Source organism: Tyto alba, unplaced genomic scaffold, assembly GCF_018691265.1.
Source record: "Tyto alba isolate M040663 unplaced genomic scaffold, T.alba_DEE_v4.0 Super-Scaffold_11, whole genome shotgun sequence".
In the NCBI taxonomy this organism is placed as follows: domain Eukaryota; kingdom Metazoa; phylum Chordata; class Aves; order Strigiformes; family Tytonidae; genus Tyto; species Tyto alba.
The window spans coordinates 10,632,871-10,658,806 of NW_024881273.1; the positions used below are offsets into that span (position 1 = coordinate 10,632,871).

At 46.8% G+C, this 25,936-nt stretch overlaps 1 protein-coding gene across 18 annotated transcripts in view; it reads right to left on the reverse strand.

The window, feature by feature from the left end:
* The window catches only part of CACNA1B (calcium voltage-gated channel subunit alpha1 B), a 307,336-nt gene that overhangs the window by 180,617 nt on the left and 100,783 nt on the right, over positions 1-25,936 (reverse strand). For all 18 annotated transcript variants that reach the window (XR_006164766.1, XM_042786548.1, XM_042786546.1 and 15 more), the window contains exons 4-6: positions 18,039-18,130; positions 15,858-16,010; positions 11,413-11,600 (exon numbers count right to left, since the gene is read on the reverse strand). Coding sequence is in view for 17 of the 18 variants with exons in the window: in XM_042786548.1 (XP_042642482.1) it covers positions 11,413-11,600; positions 15,858-16,010; positions 18,039-18,130 (433 nt within the window). In the remaining variant the exon portion in view is untranslated. The remainder of the gene's footprint in view (positions 1-11,412; positions 11,601-15,857; positions 16,011-18,038; positions 18,131-25,936) is intronic.

A 25,936-nucleotide genomic window follows, 5' to 3' on the forward strand; every position in this document is an offset into this window, starting at 1 on the left:
TTCCAAATTTGAATGAAAACTGTCTGGGAAATTCCAAATTTAAGTGTGAAAATAGTTACTGTAGTGTAAATTCATTAAGACTGCAGACAACTATGAGACTGGCCCAGAGTTGCTTTTCGCCATATTCCAGGAGTCTTTGCTGGGATGGACACTGCCAAACAACAAAAGGTTTTTGCCCTGGACCATGCTTTCCACGGTCCCTGGGCAATTTGTCTCCTGCAAGGGATTCACAATGCATCTGCTGTATTTTGGCATAAAGGACACAAGAAAGAATAAGAAAATGTTGCTGGGAAAACACATCTGGATTAAAAATTTCCTATTTGAAAGTCTCTAGTGCTGGGAATTTTATCTGTTGGAGGAAGAACAAGAGGTTGCCCAGAGAGGTGTTAGAGGCCCCATCCCTGGAAATATTCAAAGTCAGGTCAGATGGGGCTCTGAGAAACCTCATCTAGTTGAATAAGTTCCTGCTCATTGCAGAGGGGTTGGAATAGGTGATCTTTAGAGGTGCCTTCCACACCAGACCATTCTATGATTCTATAAAAAGGAGGCTTGAACGTCACCAGTGCTGACCCTGCAAGCAGACAAAGGAGAATGATGGTACCTCTTGCCAAAGAGCAGCTTCAACTTGCAACTTGCTGTACCACCCTCATGACACAGGCCAAAAACTTGACCCCAGCAGACTGTTCTCTGTCTTCTCTGCTGCTGACACACCACAGAAAACAGCCCTGATAGCACCCATCTCGGGAGTTCCCTAAGCCCAGCACCCCCTGAGCCGCCCTGCACCCACACACTGAGCATCCTGCTTGTCCCACCACCAAGTCACCCAGACACAGTGGCACCAAGACTCCAGCACTGTACCCATTCCAGAGCCTGCCTTGGTTCCTCTCCTGTATCCCAGGGCACCTGGACCGTAGATCAAAGAGCAAAGACCTTCTCCCAGAGCCCATACACAGCCAACCTCTTGTCAGAGAACCCACCCGCAGGTATTTTGGGTTGCCGTAGGAACTACGAGAGCAAATAAAGTCTTGACTTTTGGTTTTCTTACAAGCGTTTCATTATTCTCTTCCACTCCAACCACAGATGTAGCAGTCATGGCATAAGCAGACTGGCATACTTCTGAAAGCATGCAGCTGCCTTTTTCATCCTGTGTAGGAAAGCAATTGTTGGGCATGTAAGAGAGCTGTTTGTACCCTCGATGCTATAATGTTGTCAAGCTGCAAGTGAATTTCTTCAGCTGGAGTTTTCACTTCTTGGCAAGCACTGATGATTAAGCTGTTGTTTGGAGAGATTTTCATTTCTTTTCAGAGAGCAATTGCGCCGTTGAAGGGGCTCTTTACGTTTGTACGATATATGTCACTCTCCTGCTGTGTACATTAAATGTCTCCTATTAAACCTGAGGGTGGCCACCCCACAGTCATTTTGAATATACCTTCACTGAGACATTGAGAAAAATGCAGAAGATTCAGCGAGGCACTTAAACCTTTGCTCAGCTTTACATATTTGGTCAAGTGCTTTTCTGAACTGGGTAATTTGCTATATGAGGGCTGAAATGTCCCAATCCTTTTAGCCTTAGAGGGCATGTCCATGCAGGCACAGGGTCAGACAGTCTGTGTTTCCAGATGGGTGGAGACCCAGGCATGGTCAGAGATGCATCGCACCCATCCTGGTATCTAAATATTTCAAAGCCATTTTAGCCTTAGATATGCTCCACATTTTCTGTTACAATAGCTTTGGATTTCTGCAAAACCTTCCAGATAAGGAAGTATGCAAAGCCTGCCATGCAGTAACACTGCATCCCTAAAAGATTTGAGAGTTCAGCCTGTCAGCAAACAAGCCCTATGGCCCTCCAAAATCCAGGAGGAAAGCATGAATAAATGGTTATCATCCAAGGCAGAATTTAGACTGGTATAAGATTCTTGTACTGAGCTCATCATCCCACACAGGATCCATCAGTTCTACAGATTCCTCCGTTTACCATGTGCTTTTCTCTCACAGGGGCCAGCAGAGCAGTTCAGCTAGACAGTGGAAACCTGTGCTGCTTCTTCAGTGATCTCCAAGGGATTTTTTTAGATGAACTACAAGTCTGTTGATGAACACACTGATTTATTATACTGCTATATTACATATACTGGACAAGGTCTCATTAGTAGCAAATATGTTACTCCGAAGCCTGGTGTGTGGCTTTTCTCTGGGGAAACAGAAGATGAGAAATCCAGTCCACTTCTGCTCAAGAGCAAGATGCTCAGGACAGTTTGGGTATGGAGCCCTGGGGAGGGTTTTGAGGCATGCAGAAGTTTGGTTATTTTTAAGCCACTGGGTTTCTGCCTGGCAGCAGGGTACAGGTGGTAGGGGATCCTGTTTCTACAAGAATTTTTGAAACTTGGGAAAGATGTTGAGAACTAGATGACTGTCACACACAAGTGATAACAATAATCTAAATGAATGAACTTTGATGTAAAAGACTAATTTTTCTACATAATAAACCACCCTGACACTCAAGCAAAACATGTAACAACATAATAGGATGTAGCAGGCTTAAAACCAGCAGGAAATGTGGGTGATATCCACACCTCTATAACCAGCTGGAAGAAGGTCTACACATCAACCCATTCAGGACCTCAGAAGAGTTATAAAATGGGCATGGGCAATGCACAGGCCATGGTGCAGGCTCTTTGTTGGGATGGGTTTCACACATGGCGAGGTTCCAGCCAGAATTTCCAACGTGGTTTTGTGCTCAAGTTAATAGTTTCATTGATTTGTTTTGTGCTTTTCTTGCAAGGGCTTGGTCATCCCTAAGTCACTCCCTGCCTTCTTCAGACTCCCAGTACCAGTTCTGCAAAAGCACCAATCCACAGACTAGACTTTTCCTTTCTCCCCCAGCTATTCACTTTTGCACCAATCCTGCACTTGGAGCTGCTTCCAGGCTTTTGGCTGCCTGCTCCTAATTTCTGCCCAACTTCCCTGTAAGTGATTGGTGATACTGAAACACAAGCAATCAACATCATCCTCACAGCAGCAGTGAGAGGCTGGGAATGACCTACCACCTTGATGTGCACATATAAGATGGCTGATTCTTATTAGCAAATTAAAGTCATCCTAACTCAGTAGTGAATGCAATTTAACACTAACAACATTAGGGGATTTTCTCTTCTTTCTGGAACTTCAGGGAGAAAGAGCACAATTACATCCATGCAGCACCTTCGCACGGCACAGGAGCTCAGCTCCCATCTCCATCACGAGTGCACGACACCGGCACGTTACACGTGCACTGGTGGCTCTGTAACACAGGGCCTGGCCCCAGGCATCTCCCGTGGCACTCTGCACTTCCAAGAGCAAATGCACAGTGACAAGAAAAGTTCAACACTGGTGAACATCAGGTCCCAAGACAGGTCTATGGGAAATTCTACACTATATATGTAACCCAGCTATAAAGCAAATGCTGTGTGCTCTTGGCTCCGAGGTGCTCTAAAACACTGAGAAGTCAGAACCGGCTCTTTGCTTCAAACAAGACTACGGTGGCACATTTCTTCACACACCTCTAAGCATTGCTTTATCGCTGTTAATATTTTTCATCTGTTTGCTCCTCACTTCCCATAGTGTGCTGTATTATTCAATCTCCAACAAACCTATGTCCACCTCTTTGAAGACCCAGGTAAATCCTGAGGCCATGGCCACATGCTGCATTCCCAGAGAGGACATCAGCTCATGCAACACTAGCAGAAAGCTGAAGTGAAAGCAGAGCACCCTTGCTTCCATGATGCTTTTTGCAGCTGTTAATGCCAAGCGTGGCATCAGCCCCCTGGCCCGTTTTGCAGGTACTGCTCTCTTCCACCCCTGGGTCCTGACACCCCACATTCAACTGAAGCAAAGCCTGCCCCTTGAGCACAACAGAGAATGCAGTGTAAAAGAAAGAAACCGTATCAGAAATGAGATTTGTGTGATTCAGAGTGGCAAAACAAAATCTTTCCTTGTGCTTATTCTTCCTGTTAACATAATGTAAGGGAAGCACTTCAGACAATTTTTTCTGCCTTTTCCCGTCTGCTCACACTTATGCTGGCTAAACAGTTTTGTTTCTCAATATGTTAACTCACAACAAGGAGTGCTGAAACACACACACATGCACAAAGAGCAATCATAGGATACCGAACCCATCATAAACCCCCTCAGCTACTAATACTGCAGGCTGCCAGCCCCAGGACACACAAATATCACTGTAAACAAAGAGTCATTTATTCTCATCCATCTCAGTATCTAGCAATTACGGATTTGTGCTTTAGTGGACTAGCTTCAGGTCACTTCTAACAGACAGCAAACAACAGCCCATTAGGTGTACTAGGAGAGAAGAGCAATTTCAAAGCCACCTTCACAAAGTACCACAGGCTTCGTTATTGAATTTTCTGCTATACCAAAGTAGGCGTGACAGTCACACATTAGGAAAGCCAAGTGCATAACCTCACAGGAAACCACAGCCATGAACAAAGGGCCATCAAAAAGCCACTTAAGTCATCTTTAAGCCAAAACTGGTAGTTTTAAGAGGTGCTTGAAAGTGTGGGGGCTCTTGAGCCCCGGAGGAACCTCACAATCAGGCAGCAAGCCAAGAGGAACCTTGATGTCTCCAAGATGAGGGGATGCTGCTTTATGTTACGTCCCTTCTGCTTTCTGATACACATTTACCTGCACCCTTTCTCCACCTTCCTGGAGGGTTTTGCACAGGAAACCATCTCATGGTGCAGGCAGCCAGTGCTAGTCACATCCAAACTCCTGAGGAACATCATCTCTGATTCCTCAACTCACAGTTGTGACTGATGAAGACCAGGTGTCAATGGTTGTCTTTATAGATAAATGCCCCCAGAAAGGCATACGTGAGCTCTGCAGACAACTGGGTCAAACAGTTTCTCTTCTGCCCCTACAAGCCCCAACACATCCACCATCCCACCAACAAAATAATTTCTGTTAGGCTGGAAACGGAACAATAATTACATCCCATCCTTCCCTTTTTGTGCCTTTATAGGAATCAAGAAATTCAAAGACACAAAGAGGAATGAAAAATACCAAGTGAATCATAAGCTATTCTAAATTCAGTGAGGGTAAAGTTCTAGTTGGAATATAATTTAGGGTAGACTTACATTTTATTTGAACTGTTCATTCCTACTTACAAGCTTATTAGGTTAGGCCCAGTCCACAGTCTTAAAATACCCACTGGACACTAATATTTGTCAGTAGAAAATAGAAGAAACATGAAAATATCGTGCCATTAAGATCAAAAGAGAGTGAGTGTACGCTTTGACATTTCTCCTTTCCTTCAAAGAGTCCCTATTTTGCAAAGCAAATTCCACCATGTAGCTTTGAACTCCTGTAGAGAAAAGATAAAAGGTGAAAACCCAGCTCTTTGAAAGTCAACATCAAGACTTCTGCCAACTTTAGACGAATTGAGTTTGACCCATGATTTTCTGTAGAACTGGGACCACAAACCACACTCCTCAGCTCCTTGGAAGCTCATCGTGCACCCCCACTGCAAAGGCAAGGCTACACCTCATGGAGGGGTGCAGACCAGCTAGCTCAAACAGTGCTGGATGTGCAAGGACCACAGCGAAGAGCTTGGAAACCTTCCTAGTCCACTGAGTATACAACGGAAAGCATTGTGCTCCAAGCTACAGTGCTAGGTCTACCCTAGCAATCGCATTGAAGGCTACCAGGATGTCCCTTCTCTGGTTACAGGCTTTGTAGTAAATGCTTCTACTCAGCATAGTAAAAGAATTTTTTTAATTGGGGAATTCATGGGCAGACACAAGAATTTTCAGACTTTTATCACTTTGCAAAACGAGGTGAGCTTCCCATGGTAATGAGAACTGAAGGCAGAAGATTGTTTCACAATGGACAATAAGGATCTTGCATGGGAAAAACTCAAAAGTACTGATGTAGAAGAGGAAACCAGGAGTTACACTATTGCCTCTTTAAAAAAATTTATGCCTTCAAAAAGCCTATATTAGCAATATGTAATAGATGAATCACTGTCATTCACAAACACTAGGAATGTAAACAAGATGAAATACCATTGTTTAATTTGAAAACTAGATCTGGAGGAAGATCAGGACTCAGGAGGACTCAGATCCCAGGGCACTACAGTTTCTCTTGCTGAGCATCTGCATTACTTCCTCCTACCTCTGTATTTGTCTCCAACACTCACCCTCAGGTTTTTTACCCAGACTCCGCACCTTAGTTTGCCAAGAACTTGGTGGCCATTACTGGAAATGTTCTCCTCCTTCAGTATCCTCAAGTTCCAGCAGCCACTTATTGTCAGACAGCTATGCTTAAAGCACGATAACAAGTGAAACATGGTAATACTTACCATATTAAAATGCTTTATGGAAACTAATGAATAAATTTACATAATTGTCCTAAGAGACAATCTGTTCACAGGTTCCTACTTACCTCAGTAATGGCTCCCTCAAGCACAAGCAAAGTGGCCACATCACCCCCAGCCCCCAGGGATGCTCCAGGTGAACACCACTTACTGCAGAAAGTGCCTGCCCTGAGCAGCCCAGCCCAGAGCAGCACCTGCACCAGCACCGCCAGGCTGGGACGCAGGATGGTCGTATCAGCCCGGTGCAGGGGCTGCTCCACCTCGCTGAGAGGCATAACTCCTGCCACAGGACCAGCTTGGCACTAAACTAGTCCCAGCTCCAGAAGAAACATTCGGTTTGCTACTCTAGGGCATGTTGCACTTGAGCAGCATTGCTGCCCACAGGTTTTTCCCTGATTTCACAGTCCAGAAAATGCTCTGCCCATACTTCAGGGATCTCTGATCTGTCTGTGCTGGATTAGACTGGAAATATGTGACACTGAGTCCTCCCACACTGAGGAAAAGTTTAGTTGCTCTATTTTAATGCATTCCCAGATCATGCTGACGCCTTAAATTAGCAAGACGTAAGCACACTGCATGTGCTGGAGAAAAGGTTTTTCCCTGTCCTCAGGACACAGCAACTTTCCTAAATGACCTGTTGTTCCTTGCACTTTTTTGAGTAGAAACAAGCCACAGCTGACAAAGCTGCAGCTCACAGAAGTGCTTGTTTGGTGCTATTGCTCTGATGCTATTGTGCTGCTGATTCAGAAAGTTTTCCTCAGCTTATTCTTAAACCGTTTCACCCAATTGATGATTCAGTCTTTTTGCTTCAAGCATAAATCACCTTCCAGATAAAGTCTTGCTAGAAAGCTTTCATTGGCCATAATTAAAATGAAACTCTGTGAAAGTATAAACAGGCGGATCAGCAAGGAAAAATTGGGCTGAGATGTGTGAACTTGCATTCTCTCTGCCCTCCTAATTCCTCAATTTATCACAGGAGAAGGAGTGAATATTTGCAAGGTAGATTAATTACTGCAAAGCTTAGCCTTTGATGCTATTTTTCTCTAAACCTGTAGGAAGGCTGTATCTGGACCACATATAAGGTCATTTCAATCCTTTGAAAATGACTGATATCCCTTCAACAACAAACCTCTCGCTTTGGAAAGACCCGAGGCAAACAATCAAACTCAAGCCCAAGCTCCCCCTTTCCTGAATATCGCTCTACGCCAAACTCTTCAGCTTGCCTGATACCACCACAGACCAACTTTTCAGTCTCAGAGCTGCTTTCAGGACAGAGCAAACTCTCTCCCTTGGTTAAATTAATGCTGAATTGATCACGCACGTCTCACCCTGTGACTGGCCACAGCCACCACCGCAGCATGCTAAAAAAACCCAACTCTTCTGAACACCCTGCAACAAATATAGTAGCAGGAAGAGGAGCACTAACAAAGCCCTATTGATGCAGGGCGATCAATCACTCACAGCTCTCCAGAAGGAAACGAAGGGCCCATTAAGGAAGCAGCCCATAACCTCAACTTCCCTGTAATGGGCCCGGGTCCTAGACTGCCTGGCATCGAGGGGGCCTTGGCCCCAGGCAGGGAGCTGGTGTGGGGCTGCCTGTATCAGCAGTGGGGAGATCCAGACCCCCAGCCCTGCCCCAGTGTGGGGCACTGGGCACCCAACGGCAGCGGCCAAGGCCGGGCTCTGCTAAGCCCGAGGAACAGCCGCCTTCCCCGCTTCCTAGTTAGTTCAGGGGAGAAAAAGCACCTGCCTTTTTTCCTACTGTCATGGTTTGAGCCCGGAAGGCGACTGAGCACCACACAGCCCCTCGCTCCCCCCTTCCTCTTCAGGGATGGGGAGGAAAAAATAAAAACAAAAGGTTCAGAGGTCAAGATAAAGGGGGGAGAGGGGGAGAAGATGACCCACCATTACAAGTCATGGACAAAAGACAGACTCGTGGGGTGGAATCTGCTCCAGCGCATCTCCCCCCCTTTCCTCCCCGCAGCCTCCGTGTTGGCATAGCTGTCCTCCTTCTACGTTCCCCTTCTTAAATCTGTTATCACAGCAGCGCAGCCATCGTCACTAATTGGCTCGGCCCTGGACAGAGGTGGGTCTGACTTGGATCTGGGGGAGCTTCCAGAAGCTTCTCACAGGGGCCACCACTGTAGCCCCCTCCCCTGCTCCCAAAAACCCACCACACACAAACCCAGCACACTAATGCATAATCACAGCTTACATAGACCACATCTTGCCTTTTGTGGTCCTACAGCCTTTTACAAATCTTCATTAAGCAAAACATGGAAAGTAGGTTCACAGCTCAGCGCTGGTCCTGCATCAGGGTAATACTGGTTTCCTTGAGAAGAGCAGAAGATGGGACTGGAAATTAGCTCCACCATTGCAAAATTTTCCTGGCCAAAAACATTCTCCTCAGCAGTAGAGAACCCAAATGGTGACTCAGAGCTCCCTGAACAAGTAATGACCTCTGACACTCACCCGCTGTCTGAGCCTGAATATGCTGGCTTACTTCTGTCCTCCACAAACCAAGGACAAAGACCCTGACACATGCTCGCTTACCCCACCACTCACGTTCTGGATGCAAGAAGCAACATCTTCCAGGTGCTTCCCATATCAACCCAGTATGGGTCCGGTAAGGATCCAGGTGATTCAGCCAGCATTAGCGTGCAGTTGCTGAACTGACTGGTGCTGGGCAGGCAGAGTGGTTGCATTGCTGTTACCTCTGCACAGTCTGACAACTGCATCCACAAGCACCCACCGTGCTGGGTTTTCAGTCATTGCTGCAGCGTGGTTTGGGCTTTTGTTTCATTTTTAAATTTGATGAACTTAGAGTAGGCACAGAAGAAACCAAGATGAAAGCCAAGCGGCCAGAAAACAGCAGATGACTGAAGCTGTGAAAAAGTTAAGCGCTGCACAGAGTGGATCTCCTCCACCCACACCTTTTCTCAGCTACTAACCTGCAAAAGCACAGCCAGCTCCTCAGCTAGCAGAGCAGCGCAGGGGGGGGGTGACACAGTGTGCAGGGCAGGGCCAAGGGAGAGGGGGCAGAGATGGCTGCGGGCACTGGTTACACGAACAGCATCTGCCGAGCGCCCTGCGGCAACGCCACACCACGCTGATCGCCCTCCACCCAGGCAGCAGACTGTCCAGAGACCCTCGTATCTGTCAGACATGAACCCACAAGGCATCAAAACCTAAGTCGGGGTCTCAGACAAGGCTTGACATTACACAACAAATACTGAACTTCATCTCACCCAGGCATCTGTTTCCAATTAGATTAATGGCTATCTAGAATGATAATACAATAGTTTTCAAAGCAACTCCCAAAATCAATACCCCAATAGTAAGCTCTGGTTTTCGCATGTGGTACAAAAGGCAGTCTGGGAGAAGATGATCTAATTCACCATGTATTGATTAATCAATTCCAGCCAGGATGCTAATGGGCTTTTCTTACAACAGTTGGCACTAGAAGGAAGAGGTGGGATTGTTGAATGAGAATAGGAGAAACTGGTTGTGTGCTGAAGTTTCAGGGTGAGGGGAGGGCACGCAGTGGGGAAACAAGCCCTTCCAGAAGTTGCTCTAAGTGGGCAGAGACTGGGAAGAAACGGAAGAACTAAGCAATGAATGGAAAAGCTAATAAATCAGATATATTGGCTTCAAACACAGTAGAATTGTACCTTGCAATTTACTGTGGTTGATATTAATAATACTTTCTTGTTGCTACAGAAACGCTCACAGGAAGGTCTGCGAAAGAGCCCAGCATGGGTCTAGAGTCTATAATGAAGTAGACTGAACACTTTGTAGCCCTACCAGCCAGTGAAATGGTCTGGAGGCATTATTAATGTCTACCTTAGTTATTTTTCCACATTGGCACTTCTGGCTAGGACAGAGTGGGGTAATTCAGATCATCTGTGCACAGCCGTCACATTGTCCTTCCTTCTACAGTCAACAGAAAGAAGCAGCCAGTGTAGCCATACATTGCTAACTGTTAACCATCACCACTCATTCTCCCATTCCTGCCCCTGTATGTGATAAAGTCCTTTACTACCATAGAAAATGGAAGTGCAAAACAGCTGGACCATCCTCCAGACCCAAACCATAGCACTTTACACCCACTGCAGAAACATGTGAAGATCTAAGAAAAACACAAAGATGGGGAGAACCAGTCTGCAACAGATACACAGGTCCCTTACAGCTCCCGAAGAGCAGCTGTCACACTTTGCAATGAAATATGAAACAGATGCTGGAAACCAGTTGAAGGGCTCTGTTCCCAGCCTGTTAGCAAGGGTTAGGTGCTTGTCTCTCAAGACACCTCAAAAGGGCAGGTATAAATTACAGACACAAACAAGAGCATTACACTGCCTGAAAGACAGTGGAGTCATTTCGTTGTTGCTAATTGGGTGAGGTTGCCCTGCTCTTTGTAAAATTGGAAATAGTAAAACTGACCAAGAGGCTTTGACCTTGACTGGCTGTGACAGACAATTTGCAAAATTGTACTGAAGTTGCCAAAACTAGTACTGGATCCTGGTGCTAACATCCAGCTGATGCTGTTCACTGATGTACATTACAGGTTTGATCACAAAGGCTAGACCCAGTCAAGATAGGAAACCTCTAAGTGCAAAATATTAGTGAGTCTCTGGTTTTGCAACCCTATATTGTGTAGTTTGGTAACTGAATTCCTACAAGATGTTGTGAGAACATGCTCTTACTCACCTAACCCATCCCACAGCAGAGTGCACCAGCACCCGGGAGCGACACACACCAATTCTTCCACATGGCAGCACCACACTGCCGCAAGACATCATGTTGCAGGTACGCAAGGCTGCAGCCTCGAACCACCACAGGCCACAACAGTGGTTCAGAGGCTCTTACAGGACCTGCAGAACAACCCTCAAGAAAATAGGAACAATCCTTCTAAAAAGCAGGGTGAGGGTTTAATCAAGAGGGGAAAAAATGCACTAACTAAATTACATTTTTTCCAGAACAAAGTTTTCCAAACTAACACAATGCATAACAGCACCACAGGAGTCCTTGAGCCCCATCAGCAGACTCACATTGTAGAGGATGTCTGTCCATCCCTCCATAGTGATGCACTGGAAGACGGTGAGCACAGCAAAGAGGATGTTGTCAAAGTTGGTGATGCCGTAGTTGGGCCCTTGCCAGTACTCCCTGCAGGTGGTCCCACTCTCACACTGCCTGGCCGGGGGCTCCTCTCCGCAAGGAAAATCTCCCACCTCATCACCTACAGAGAGCAACAGCAGGAGAAAAGTTACCAACTGATGCCAGTCAAGCAGCTGGTGCTGCTGCATCACCCTGGCACCACTGTGTGAATATAATTCAAATTTCAGGCTTCTTTGTGCCACTGCGGGCATGTAAAAGGCATTACGCCCATGTAAAAGACATTATGCCTATGTAATCATTTATATACTCCTATGCTATAAGAGACAGTTTAGAGGCAGGGCAGAGCAGAGCCATCCCTGAAGTGTCCGTAACTGATAGTTTGCCCCAGACTTGAGCCATATCATATATGAGAAACACCAAAAAAACACAAACAAACAAAGAATCGAAACACATTGTGGTAAAAACAAGGGCTTGGGAATGGTGTATACTTCAAATACTGTGAGCCTGCGATATACTCAACCCTCATACAACACAGCTAAATATTAGCATCATAACATTAAAGCAAAAGGGCAGGTTCTCCAGCAGTGGCTTAAGCGAGAGCTGCTTGTGGATAGCCCCAAAATTGTCCAGATACAGATGTTCGACCCCAGCAGCATGAGGAGCCCCCCGCTTCGCCACAGGGCAGTGCCACCGCAGCAGCCCGCGAGGTGGACTAAGAGCTCCAGCCCCGCTGAAAGCTTCGTATTTCTGCCCCAAAGGGCAGAGCTGTGGCGTGCAGGAACACGTGGTGGGGAAAGCATCCAGCTCTCAGCTCCTCTGCAGCAGGGATGGAGTTTCTCTGCTGAGTTTCATTTCAGACGCAGAGAAGGCAAAGCAGGACGAGTCTGTCCTAGTTAAGGACCACAGGGGATGGCCAGAAGAGTGGCCAGCATCTTCCAGGGTCAGCTGTGAAATCTGAAGCGTTTTGCAGCCCTCCAGAGACAATGCGAGAACCAACACAGAGCAGTTTGGAAAACTGAAGTGCTAGGTTTTCAAAGTAAATAAAAACACTAAGTAATACTCCTATTTACAGAGAGATGTGATTCCGGAAATATTAAAGGGATTTTAAAGTGACACGTTATGGTAATGGAGCAGCAAACTGCACAAAATCAGATTCACCAGGGGGAAAACAAGGTCAGCACTAATAATTATCAATAAGCATTCCATAGAGCAAAGCCTGCAGGAAGAAAACAAGATTGTCACTATGGCTCCAAGATATATATATATATATATATATATGTATATGTCTGTGTGCATGTGTGACGTGTTTTCCTGTTGACTCAACACCTTAATGCAGGGCATCTCTCTCCATCTCCCAGATGGGTCACCACAGGCTTTCACACAGGTTTAGTGAGACAAGCCTGCAAAAAGAAAATACCAAATCTGCCTCTTGCAGACCATTTGTGTGTGTGCCTTAAAAGAGAATCCAGTTTTATCTCTGGCCTTTTTTTGCCAGGTAGTGCTCTGAAAATGCAATACACTTCTACTATGAAGGGTTGGGGGGGGTTATTTCCTTTTTATAAAACAGATCAGAACTGGTCCCTACTCCCATGGCTGGGGAAGACAGAGAAAGGTGGAATCTCAAGGAAAAATGGGAAACAAATGTGATGCCCTCCTCTCCTGGAACAGCTTCAGGGCACTTGAGCTGGGTCAGCTGTGGAGGTTGTCTGCTTAAAAATAATCCTGTGTCAGCAGAACAGGACAGCATGGAGGATACAGGGAGAGGAAAACAAGTCAGGCATCCTCTAGAACATAGGTTGCCATTAATTTTTAACCATTTTTCATTAAAATAGAGAAGTGTTTCTACTAGGTCAGAATATTCTGTCAGGCTGAGTGGCAAAGGCCTTGAAGAAGCCTTTTGCCATATATTGATCCTCAGCATCCCTCCCCGTTGCAGTTTATTACGGACCTACCCAGGGCTACAGCAACATTTGCTGTTCACACCTCTACTTAGTTCCCTCCGTGATGAGCTGAAGTAACAGCCGGTACCTCTCATGTGGCTCCTGATTCCAGGAAAAATCCCAGGAGTTTGCTCAACTTTGGGGATTTGGAACAGAAACAAACATGAGCAACTCCTCCTCTTCCAATTTGCTACTCTCTGACAGAGGCATCTCTTTAATGAGGTTCACTTTTCCACACTCAAGCCAGCTTTCGGAGCCCGCGGTATCAGGCCTGGGTTTGTTAATGCACCTCTTTGCAGATGATGAGCACTTAGGTTTTAAAAGGCTCTGCTGATGGCTTTGCGGGATGCTCTGCTGCTCCACTCACAAGGGACCGCAGCGCCAGGAAACCTCACCGCTCTGCCTTTCCAGAAACACCATCGCGCCATTTCCCGCCGAGCAGGTGGAATCGATCCCCGTAATTCATCCGACAGCCGGCTCGTTAGCCCTTGAGAAGAGCTGGGGCTGGTGCCTGTCCACACGGGTGCCTGCACACACCGCCCGGCGAAGGGATTCGGGGGGAGGTGAGCACGGCCACTCCGCACCCTCCCCCCGAGATGCCGGGTGCTGCGATGCAGAGACACGCAACACACACAACAGTTCTACGGCTGCACTCCCAATGCCTAGCTGGAAGCCACCCAACAAGCAAGAGTCACTTGGACACGACATTACACACGATAAAATTCTGTTCTCAGTTCCCAAGCCTGGCACAGAGATCTTTCAGCCATCACAGATGTCAGAAGGTTGTCTGCATAGAACACAAGCAGCTTTGGGGTTTATTTTTCCCTTTTACATTAGCCAGTTTCTGCGGGGAGGAAAAAAAAAAAATCACCCTCTAGCCCACTGGCTAAAGTCGGCCCATTAGTGAGAACCCCAGAGCTCAGCCTGCAGCTGCTACCTGCAAATGAAGGATGCAAAAAATCACCTGCCTTGCTTGCAATTTAATAGACCTGAAAATGCTCCTGGAAAGTGCAGACCTGCTCATAATTGCTTTCTCCCTGCTGTCTCACCAAGAACACTTCTGCTTCCGACACAACTATACTGTCACCGTTGTTATTCCTCTGCAAATGCTGCAGTAGCCCCAGAGACCTTGCAGTGGGCAGAGACCTGTTCTGCTTGTCATGAACACACACACCCTGCAAAAAGTTTCCCTCTCCTACAAATCCAGTCCAAAAATTCATCTATTCCATGCATCATCATGCTTGCTCACAACACCTGACTGTCCTTTACAAGTTGTGTTACTTTTTTTAGCATTACATAGGAACATAAGCAAGAAAACAATTTCACCCTGCTTTTGCAAAGCTCTCTGTAAACTGAATATATTAAACTGTTCCCATGTTGTTGTTAGAAAGCACTGTGAAGGATGCCCAGAGATTTGGCAGGGATGTTGTTTTATTACCATTTGAATGCATATAAATAAATCAGTATTAAGACCTATTAGTGATAATCACTGAAAATACAAGACTGTGTTTTAAAGACAGTCAATTGTACCTTAAATTGCAGTCTTTTTGAGACAAAAACAGTATTTTCATCTGTAGATAACCCAGATAACCAACACATATTAGCACTACTATAAAGAAATATTTTTAAATCACATGGAAAAAAATCAGCTTTTTTTTTTTTTTTTTTTTTTTTAAATTGTAATGAGTTCCAAGCTGTGGATAAGCTGCTGGCTGAGGGTCTCTGGGCATTACTCCTCTCCACCTCTGTCTTCTGGGGGTTATCACTCATTCACAGGCAAACACATAATTTACTCTGCAGTGCCCAATTTCCCTTCCCCTTCTCTGTTTGAAGGACATTTTCATCCTTTCTCTATCAAAGGGCTCCTTCTTCCCTTCCATCTATTGTCTTTTTTTACTTTTTTCTTTTTTTGGTTGCTCCAAGTCTTTCCAAATTTACCATTTCATACTGATTTTTTTTCATGCCCATGCAACTTGCCCCAGAAACCTGGCAAGGAAATTCAATGTTCAGCAGCTGTTCATAGAGCTAAACCCAATGAAAATGTAAACAGAGACCAACAAATCAAAGAGAGTACAAAACCCCCCACCCTTCAACAAGCTGGAACAACAGGAATTTGGTTCTCTGTTTCTACTATGAAAAAATTCTCTGATGAGAGGAGGCCCTAAGCAACTTCATCTCATTCTTGTGTAGAGTGAGAGCAACCCACTAGCATCAGGGGTGCCGTGGAGGTGTAACAGGGAGAGGAGAATCTGTCCCACTGCACATAGGGTGAGCACAAAAGTCTGTAAACTCTTAGAGTGGGTAAAGAGGGAGAGAATGCAGTGAATGTGGAAAAGGGAAAAGCAACACAAGAGCAGGATAGAAAGTGTCCCGATGAGATGAAGGGGACTAGAAGCATCGTGATGATACACTGGGAGGGACCAAAGCTCGAAGCTCACCTGTCTCATTAGAGAAGCAGGTTTTATGAAACTTCCCCATGTAAAACTCCAGCCCGATGATGGCAAACATCACGATGGCGAAGAAGAGGAGCAGCCCAATCTGAAGCAAGGGCACCATCGCCTTCATGATGGACTTGAGGACAACCTGCAAGCCTGTGGGGACAAGGAAAAACATGTAATCAGTGAGAGAAGGAGAACAAGGGTTTGGGTTTGGGGGCAAGGCAGGAGAGAGGGGCCGTCTAAGGGGAAGTTCAGGATTGGCAATACCACGCCGTGCTGCTCTTCCCAGGGTGCTATAAAAAAGATGCTACAGCCATAATGCACTCAAGATGCGAGACAGAATCCAGAGAATTATCTTTTTCTGACCTCTTTTCATCAGATCAGAGATTCAAAGGTCTCTTAAGCTTCAGAGGCAGAGAAAGGACTTTTCCTGAAGCCAGCGGAGTGCCAAGACTCAGCCTGGAGCCGGGCCGGGTCCTCAGGGCAGATCCCGGAGCAGCGCGGGGCACGGCCCGGTCCCCCCGTCCCAGGGCGGGCGGGAGCGCCGGGCTGCACCGCAGCCGCCTCTGCCTCCGGGACACACGGCACAGCCGCGATGCTGCCGTGCCTATCGCACCCCGCTCCTGCAGAAACAAAAACCTGTCTCCGGGGCTATCCGTCCATAGCTTGTTCACTGGGACTAGAACTCATTTTCAATTAAAACCAGGGAAGATAAAGTGAGAGTGGTTGGAGAGATGGAGGTGTCAGATAACATCATACAGATGCACACAACAAAAAAAACTTCAGCGATAAGAAGCAGCTGAAAACCACCTTGGTGGCCTGTCCTAAAGTATGTAGAATGAAGGATCATCATTGTCTTGCCACCTTGTACAGCACTACTGAGGTCAATACAGGTGCATGCAGAAAGAAAAAGCATGAAGAACTGTTGGACGGGAAAAATACTGAGAGCATAGAAGAAAAGTATACACCATGCTTGTGTATGAGTGTACCTCAGAGGATGTACATTTAATACAGGAAAAAGAGCACACAACTTTCACAGCATTGCTAAAAACATGAGAGCAATTAATGTTCTGTGAGAAGACAGTGTGCTGGTCCAGGACACATCACCAGGTGGGAGAGCATGTTCCTCCTGGGGGGAACATGAGACCCACACCAGGACAGGGACACCCCTGAGGGGCCACCCTACTTCTCTGACATCCTTAGACTGTCACTACCACAACACCATATTGCCTTGCATAGGCAAGAAGTCCATGAAAAAACAGCCAGCAGCATCTCCTTATTAGAGATCCTGCTAATAAATGGCACCATTCCCAAGCCTAGCCAAGGACCTCTCCTGTGTGGGAATTCAGATCCAAGCCCTTCCTAAGAAAGGATGCTGATTTCAGGAAATTTTGGTGCTGTTATTACAAAGCATGACCCCTTGCTGTATTTCTACAGCACCGACCTTTCAGTCCTGAAGCAGACAGGGAGATGGTGGAGCTGATGCCCCAACCAGCTGCCCAGGAGGAGAGGGAGCTGCCTGGCTGCCAAGGGTTTAATGCAGAGAAGAGCAGAGCATCCCACAGTTCCCTTTCACTTGCTCTTGCTGGAGGGAAAAACCTCTCTGTTCCACCCTCGGAAATTAAATCCCCTCCTGAAGGACATGAGCAACGGTGGGGGGACTTGAATGGTTTCAGGGCATCAGCAAGGCATGATGCAGCTCCTCACTGGAGCATTCAGACCCTTCACATTAGCATGTAAAATATATCAAGTTGGCCACTGGGTAGGCAAGACCAAATCCTATGTGCTCTTTCCCTTTATTTTTTTCCCCTTATTAAAGAGGTAAAGTTCCCAGCACGAGATGCTCAGCTGGTTAAAACTGTCAGAAGGTCCAAGCTCAGGGCTGGGGGGCCTGGAAGCTGCAAAATTTGGGTCTCAGATCTTCACACCCCAGAAAATTAATTCCACCCCAAAGGTTGTATTAGCTCAAATCCCTGCTGCTCATCTGCAAATTTAGGAGCGCACCGCTGAAATCAGCTGGCTGTACACAAAACAGGATGACAGAAAATCAGAACCCAACAAGGGCAGCAGCCACAGACCGTGAAGAAGCAGGGGAAGAAAATATTGCTCAGAAAAGCATGTAACACCCCAAAAGCTACAGAGCACCTTTGGCTGTGAAGACGACATTATTATGACACTCACTTGGGATTCCTGATACCAGCTTCAGGGGTCGTAACACTCGGACAGCTCGCAGGGTCCGCAGGTCAAAATCAGTCCCAGCAGTTGCTAGAATCCTAATTGTAAAAGGGGGAAGAGAGGAAAAATTGAGATTGAACGCAAATTCCTCTTTCCAAAGCATGTTGTATAAAACCAGCAAATATTCAAGCTGCTTTAAACTTTATACCTGTGATCACATTGCAAATTGTGTCCACTGAAAACCATCAATTCATACACTCCTCCAGAGCTGCTAAGTCCTTCTCAGACTATAAGAAAATCCGCAATATCTGCCCGCTTATGAGGCCATTTACGCATAGCAAGCTGTCCTGGTTCTGACCATTAAAGAGCAGCACCCTGTGCTTATAGGAAAGCATACACCGTTTTTCAGAAGGAGACAGCGAGAGGGAAATAAACCCCTCAGTTATGCTAGAAATTACCTGCTAGAGCTTATCCTTTCTAATAAATTCCAAAATCCCTCAAGTACTGATGTCTGATGTTTCCTAATATCTGAAGCAGTTTCTAGTTATACAGTTTACTCTGTGTGTGCAAAATTAATTTTTGTTCAGAGCATCTTAAGAAGAATATCCAGAGAACAGGGTGCAAGTATTTTCTCCGATACACTGCAGTAACTCTGATAAGAAATACAGCCCCCCAAACCAGAATTTAAACTTAAAAATGTAAGTGCTCTGCACATAAAATGAAATGGCTTCACTGTTTTGGGGCACAGCAAAGGAAGAAGTATTGTCACAGTGTCCATAAGCCACAACAATGTAAAATCCTTAAGTGAAGACCCTGCAAGGCACACTACCCCACAGAGAGCATGGAAAAACTGTGTTCATTAATTACTGCAGCACTTCCTATGATGCTTCAGCAAAAATATTCTTGATTTGAGACAGGGCTCCCCTAACACAAGCCAGCCACACAGTTAGTTGAGAGCAAAAACCCTCTCACCAGCTTCCCATCGACTGCACCATTTAAAGTGATTATTAGCAATTGCCATTAGTTTTTGCTAGGTTCGTCCCCAGGCTGTTCTACCAAGGTGGAAGTGGCTGAGCCACCAGCCCCGCAGCGGGGTCTGCAGGCCCCCAGCCCCCTGGTACCAAACGTACAAGATGCCACCACTTTGTTAACCACAACTGCTGAAAGCACTGCCCACGGGCACCCAACCCTGACCACAATCTGACACTTTGCCAGCCCTTCCCCAAGAGCTCCAGCAGCAAGAGGGACTCGCAAACCTGGCTGAAAAGTGGGATTCCGGAGCTGCCACAGGCAGAGCTGGAAGGAGGCTGCCAGACTCGGGCAGTGAACCCCAGGCAGTGCTCTGGGGATTAAGCACCCAGGCCCAGCAAGCGACCCGTGCCAGAGCACAGAGATGCTCTGAGAGGTGCAGAGTACCCACGGCGTGCACCCCCCATTTAACTGTGCCTGCCCAGGAGCCCTTTTTCGTGGTGCCTGGTAACAGGCTGCTGTTCAGCAGAGTGGCCAGCTACCATTAAAAAAAAAAAAAAAAAAATACAAGAAAAATCAGAGTTTTTCAAAACGAGACGTTTAGTTTTAGTATGTAATACTTATTTTGCAGGATGTCTGGCAAACTCCGCAGCGGAGGATGTGGCTGTGTAGGGAGCACTCACAGCACAGCTACCCTTGGATAAAAACCCTGTCCTTGACTTACTGACTGACTTAGCATGGCTGCCAAGCATGGGCCAGGGAAGAGCAGGATCAGCATTGCTCTGCAGAAAGGGCCAGACTCCATCAGCAGGAGGTGCTGGAGATCAGGAAAAAAGCATGCTGAGATGTTGGATGGCAAGAGAGGCAGCAGCAAGCCAGGACCTGAGCAGCAGAGTGTGTATTCTATCAGACACCTGTCCCTACATTTTTACAACCAGAAAATTCACATTACATCAGCTCTATCGAAGCAGCTTGAGCAGAAGCAACAGGAGATATTTTAAACCAATAACCATCACATGCAGAGACTTCTAATTTGATCTTCTGCACCCATGCCAATGATTTCATTCCTCTTCCCCCATCCTTCCATCCTCACAACTTAATTGCTCACTTATAAACCTCTGCAGTCTGGGAATAACACACACTTCAAGTCAAAAGATAATCTCAAACATCCACCTTGGATGTTGCTACTAACAGCACAATTAGTCTCCAGTGAGCTAAGATGGATTTGTGCTGTCATCAGGCAGAGCCCTGGTTCCTGGTACAAGCTGAGAGGAGGGGTGCTTGATACACTTATCGTTTTGTTTCTAAATTCAAAGAGAAAATGGCAGCAAATGGGGGACACCATCAATTACTCCCAAGGTGCCAGGAAATGTTCCAGTGGCTGGAGATCTTCATTCCAGTTTTGTCTTCCCAACAGGCTCGATATCTGCTCAAACTATGGCAACACTCCCATCTCCCCCACCCCCCCCCCATCAAACAGCCTAATCATTCATTAATTCTCACATCACTAGCACTGTGATCCCCAGGCTAACCTACACAGGGCATCCTACAGCCCATCAGATGGAGATCTGGTCCATGGATCATATCAAATCACAGTCGAATCGTGCAGACCATCCATGCCCATATAGCTGAGCGGTCACTGCTGCATCTGCCTGTGAACCAGCCAGTCCTTAAAAACAATACAACCCTGTCCAGATTTTGCCTAGAGAGAAACAAAAAAAAAAAAAAAAAAAAAAAAAATACAGCTGCATCCTAAACAAAGCCACTTTTGGTGGAAGAAAGAGAAGACTGACGGGATGAGGTGGTTATTCTAGGTCTAACACCCCGTATTCGAGCCTTGCAGGTAAATGAGGCAGGTGCTGAGAAAATCCAGGTGGGCATCCAAATGTTTGCTGCACCAGTCGAAGCGGGGAGGGCTGGATGCTGCAGCCTTCTCACACTGTGTGCTCACAGCCGTGGCTCTGCGGCCCCAGGCAGGGCTGTCCCCACACTGGAACAGGGGGAAGAAGGGCCCTGGGGATTTTAGAAGTGTTATGGGGTCAGTGTCCACCCCAGGAGCCCCGGCATATGGGGTCTTACTGCTCTGAAGGACCCACTGGCAGAAAGCTGGTGCCCAGTAATTGCCAAGTAGCAGGTTCTGGCAGCTGGAGCCCAGCAAAGCAGCTCAGCAGGGGGAAGACATGCCAGGGTGGAGATGGTGTCTTTTCTCCCTGCAAAACCAAAGCTAATTTACAGCTGCTCAGCTGTCCGTTCCCCTAAACTGTTCGCTGGCATGTGTGGAAAAATGCCCCAGTGAGGGAAAGGCCTTAATTAACTTCGTGGCATTTGCTTAAGTGCCATCTTTCTATTTTACTTTTTCTCCCACTCCAGCTGAAAGCTCGCAGAAGCCACTCTGAGTTAGGCGGCCACAACAAGTTGGAAATTATCATTAAAAATAAGAGAAATAGGGACATCAAAGGAGCTGGCTGACAAGCATGTCCTGACAATTCTGCCAAAGCATCCCTGGCTGCAGAGCGAGCAGCTGAGAACAAAGCAAAGGTGACGGGTGAGCCAGCGCCGGAAGAGGAAATCAGCTGTGAAAGGTAAAAAATAGCAAAAGAGGAGATTTTAGGAGATAAACTCACAAAGAATAAATGGCTTGATCTGCAGCCCTTTTTTGTAACTTAACGGGTTGTACAGAAACACTGAGATTTGATAAGCTTAGGATGTCATCTTTGATAGCACTTCAAGTGTTTAAGCGCAACAAATTCTCATTACATAAGCTGCTCCGTGTAATTTGCCTTTTTTACAAGCAGTATGGACAACCATCAAACCTGTCTTGTTCATATGCTGCTGTGGAGGATCTGGGCACACATCGTGCCAGCCCAGCAGCGCTCAGGATCACTGCACTGATTCCTTGCTTTCATGATAACTCGGTTAAATGCTGCTTTCTGTATCACCACCTCCACTAACAAGCTCTGACTGACATCTGTTCCCAGAGACAGGCCAAATTTGTGATAAATGCTTGATAACTTTTGTTCTAGTAAAGCCTGGAATAAATCACAAAAGCAGCTTATTCCTTTGGGCATAAAAGAAAGCAAAGAATAAAGGGAAAGTTCACTTTCTGAACGTTATGCTAACATAAATAATTAGCAATCCATTTCTTAAAGTATGTCGGAGCTCAGGATTTCTGTGTACTGGTTCAGCAAGACACATGCTGTTATACAATGCTGCCCTTTCCAGAGCTACTTGATAACAAATCTTACTGAAACCCTGACCAAAGAAAATGCCTCGAAGCTCCTTCAAGCTTAGCTCCAGATCTCTAAATCCCAAGGACTGGAGTGGGGAAAAGCTAACCCTGCTCCTCAGGATCATCCCCACCTGGTCTTCTTCCTGTACCTTAATGGCCTTTTAGTGGATTTATTTCAGCTTTTCCAGATGATCTCCTGGGGAGCAGGTGGCAAAGGTGCTTCGCATCTCCCCCAAGGCAGGAAGAGGAGGAGGAACAGAAACACAGGAGATGTTGCAAGTGAGAGCCAAGAATAGACAATCAAAAATACAGGGTTTTTTATACATGTCTCTGCAACCACACCTTGGGTCCAGTCTCAGCAAAGAGCAGCCGGTGAAGCCAGGATCAACATACACATATCTGCAGGTGATGGAGCGTGTTTTCTGCCCAGTCTCCTGGCATCACTGTCTATAAATCACAACAGAGGCGGCATGAGATGTGCAGGAGAGAACTGGAACTGGCTGCAAGTCCAGCTGCTTCAGCGTGTTTGCTTGCGAGCAGGTAACATACAGTTACAGCAAGAAGAAGCAAGATTAATAACTGAGAATGATTAACACTTCCAAGGGGATCTTGCCACTGGACAACACTGGTGCCAGCGCAGGTTGTGCTAGAGGAGGAATTGCTGCCATAAATTGTAGGCATTTTTAACATAACCTTGCTATTCATTATAAACTCTAGTCCTAGAAAGTAAGTGGAAACAGCAGTTTTTTCAGAGACCTTATCCCAAGCACCTGCTTCTAATAACCGAATCAATCTCCTCCGCAGGAATAGGAGGACTAAATACCCACCAGACAGCTTCCCTCAAAAAAAGATAAAACTAGCCAGCAGTACAGCAGCTGTCTTATGAAAAGAAATAGCAACCATCACTTCTTACCCACACATTCAATCTTACCTAACACAGACACCTTGGCAGCATTGGCCCCAAAATCTCTGACACAAGCAGGAGCTGAGAGAACTCAAGTAAATCACCCCCATTCCCACAGCCCAACTCTGGGCACAGGCTGTAGACATTTAACAGGCCCCAGTGGCCTCCAGGAAATGGAAACCAATGGGAAAAATAAATAACATAAATATCTTCATAAATATTGGCTGACTAATTCAAAGACGTTTCCCCCCATCTACGGGTGGTCCATGGGCTGACCATCACCTCTATCTGTGCTACCTGCTAGCTGTGACCCCCACCCACGATGGGGGCCTGTGACCTCCTTCCTGATTCCTCCTCCGCTGACCAGGGGATGGAGAAGGTCCCTAACCCCACAGGAGTTGTCTCCACCACCAGGATTGCTGTCGTGGTGTTCATGGTATCTAGTGGCCCAAGGGGAGAACCTGCAAGGTCCTTCTGGTCCCATGCCATTGTGGGAACTCTTGGGAATTTTACAGTAAATATTAAGTGGAAAGAAATATTTTGAAATAGGAGATTCTATGGAAAAAAAAAAAAAAAGAAACAAAAAACCAAAAACAACTCAAAAAAAGGCTCATAAAATTAATCTTAAGTAGCTGGGATTTTTAACTAATGTTTTCCCTTCAAAAGTGTATGCAGAGTGTTAAAAATTTACAAAAACATATATTCTCCATTTCTTTTTTTCCCCCTTAAACAATTTGCCATGGGAGGCTGCTCTGCCTGCTGCTTTCCTGAATCACCAATCCCAAACCGGCGCTCAGCCTGCTTACTGCTGGAGCTGGCAAGTCTTTCCAGGATCAGGAATACCAGCAGTGCACCAACCAGCACATGCCAGCCACTGGCCTCGCCATGCATGTCCCAGCCTTTGAATTAATGATCTTTGTTTGGAAACACCAACTTCTCCAGTGTCTGTGCCCTGCATCACACCCAGGAACCATCTACCTAGCCAGGAGAGCCTGAGACAAGTGGAGGTGGCCACCAAGACAGAGGTTCCCATCGGGGAAGCTGCTGCCCAAGTGAAGGTCTGCGTGGGCTGTGCCCCACTCTCCTAGGTGGAGTTCCACCTGCACAAGGTGAGCTCCAGGGGAGTCACCCAGGCAGCTGGTGGAGGAGCTGCAGGAGGAAAGCATTAAGTCATGATGGATTAGGGAGGGGGAACAAAAAATAGGGTATTATTGGAGGCATCGCAAGAAGAAATATTAGGTCCCTGTGGCACTGACCTCCAGGGACTACCAGAGCATCAACAGCAAACAGAGAGCACTGCAGAGAACAAGGCACTGTGATCTCTGGCAACTTGTGGCGACAGGGCATCACTCGCCCCCATTTCCTTGTATGTACCAACCAGCAACAGGTAACCAAGTCTTGGCAGCGGATGAAGCCAATGAGCAAGACTCACAGGGAGAAACCACACCAGTTGCACACACTAAAAGCTGCAAAAGGATGCAGCAAGTGTTCGTAATGGGTGTCTGTCTGCTGAGAGGCACCTCAGCTGCAGTACGAATCAAAATGACTATTTTTCACCTTCCTAACTCCAGGTTGCACGCTGAAGACGTTGCTCAGTCTTACGCTAGAGACATGGTCCGACTGATTTCCTTGCCTGGGACTTAAGGGAATGTCAGCAGAGGCAACCAGCCAAGAGGTGCCCATGAGCCAGCCCCTCAGCTGCGGGCAGCCGTTTCGTTCAGCACAGCAAGCCTGGCTTGTGCTTGGACTGCAGTGACACGGCTGTCAGTCCCTCTGCTCCCTTGTTCTCCAGCTGTAGCACAAATCTGTGTGTGAGTAGTGACTGGAGCAGTTGGAAAGATGCCCCTTTTCACTCAGTTTGATTTCATGGTGTGTGAGCTTTATCTTGACTACCAAAGACACAGAGTCAACACCAGGTCTGAGCCAATAAGTAGATCTGGCATGTTAACGGCACCGTTTAATTTATGGCACTGCCAGGTTCATCTGCTGGCTCCGTCACTCCATGTTGGTGACTTCCCCACCAGCTGTCCATAGTCCCTCCCACGTGAAAAGGCCCAGCTTGCCAGCTCTCTGCCTCTCCTTTGGATGACCAACACCAAGTCTAAGCATCCAGATACCTGCATATTGCATCTAAGCCTACTCCTTCCCTTCAAAGCACACTTACAACACAGGGTACCGGGGCATAGAAACATCGAATGGTTTGAGTTGGAAGGGACTTTAAAGCTCATCTAGTCTCTCCCCCTGCTCCAGGCAGGGCCCCCTTCCCCCAGCCCAGGGTGCTCCCAGCCCTGTCCAACCTGGCCTTGAACCCTTCCAGGGAGGGGGCAGCCACAGCTGCTCTGGGCACCCTGGGCCAGCGCCTCACCCCCCGCACAGGGGAGAATTTCTGCCTTATACCTGATGTGAATCTACCCAGCCCTTTCCTTAACACCAGTCTATTCAGAGCAACTCAGGCTGATCCCCTTGCTCAGATAAGCATGTTTGGCCCAAAACTGACTGCATCCGTCAAAACGACCTCCCTATAGTGAAGGATGAACCTCTCTAGCTATAACATGAAGGGAACAGAGGGCTAAATAAAATTCACTGAGAAAATAACAGTATTCAACAGTACAAGGTTGCTCTGCTTCAGAGGCACAAACAGCAAATTTAATCCTTGGTCTCACACCAAGCGGATGCATTTCTGAGCCTGTTGTAGCCAGCATTAAAATTGCCACCAGTCTTTAACATACAGAGCTGCCCAGATAGGAATGCAAACTCTCTCCTCTTTGCATGGCAGAAATGCTTCAGAGTCCTGGGAGAAGA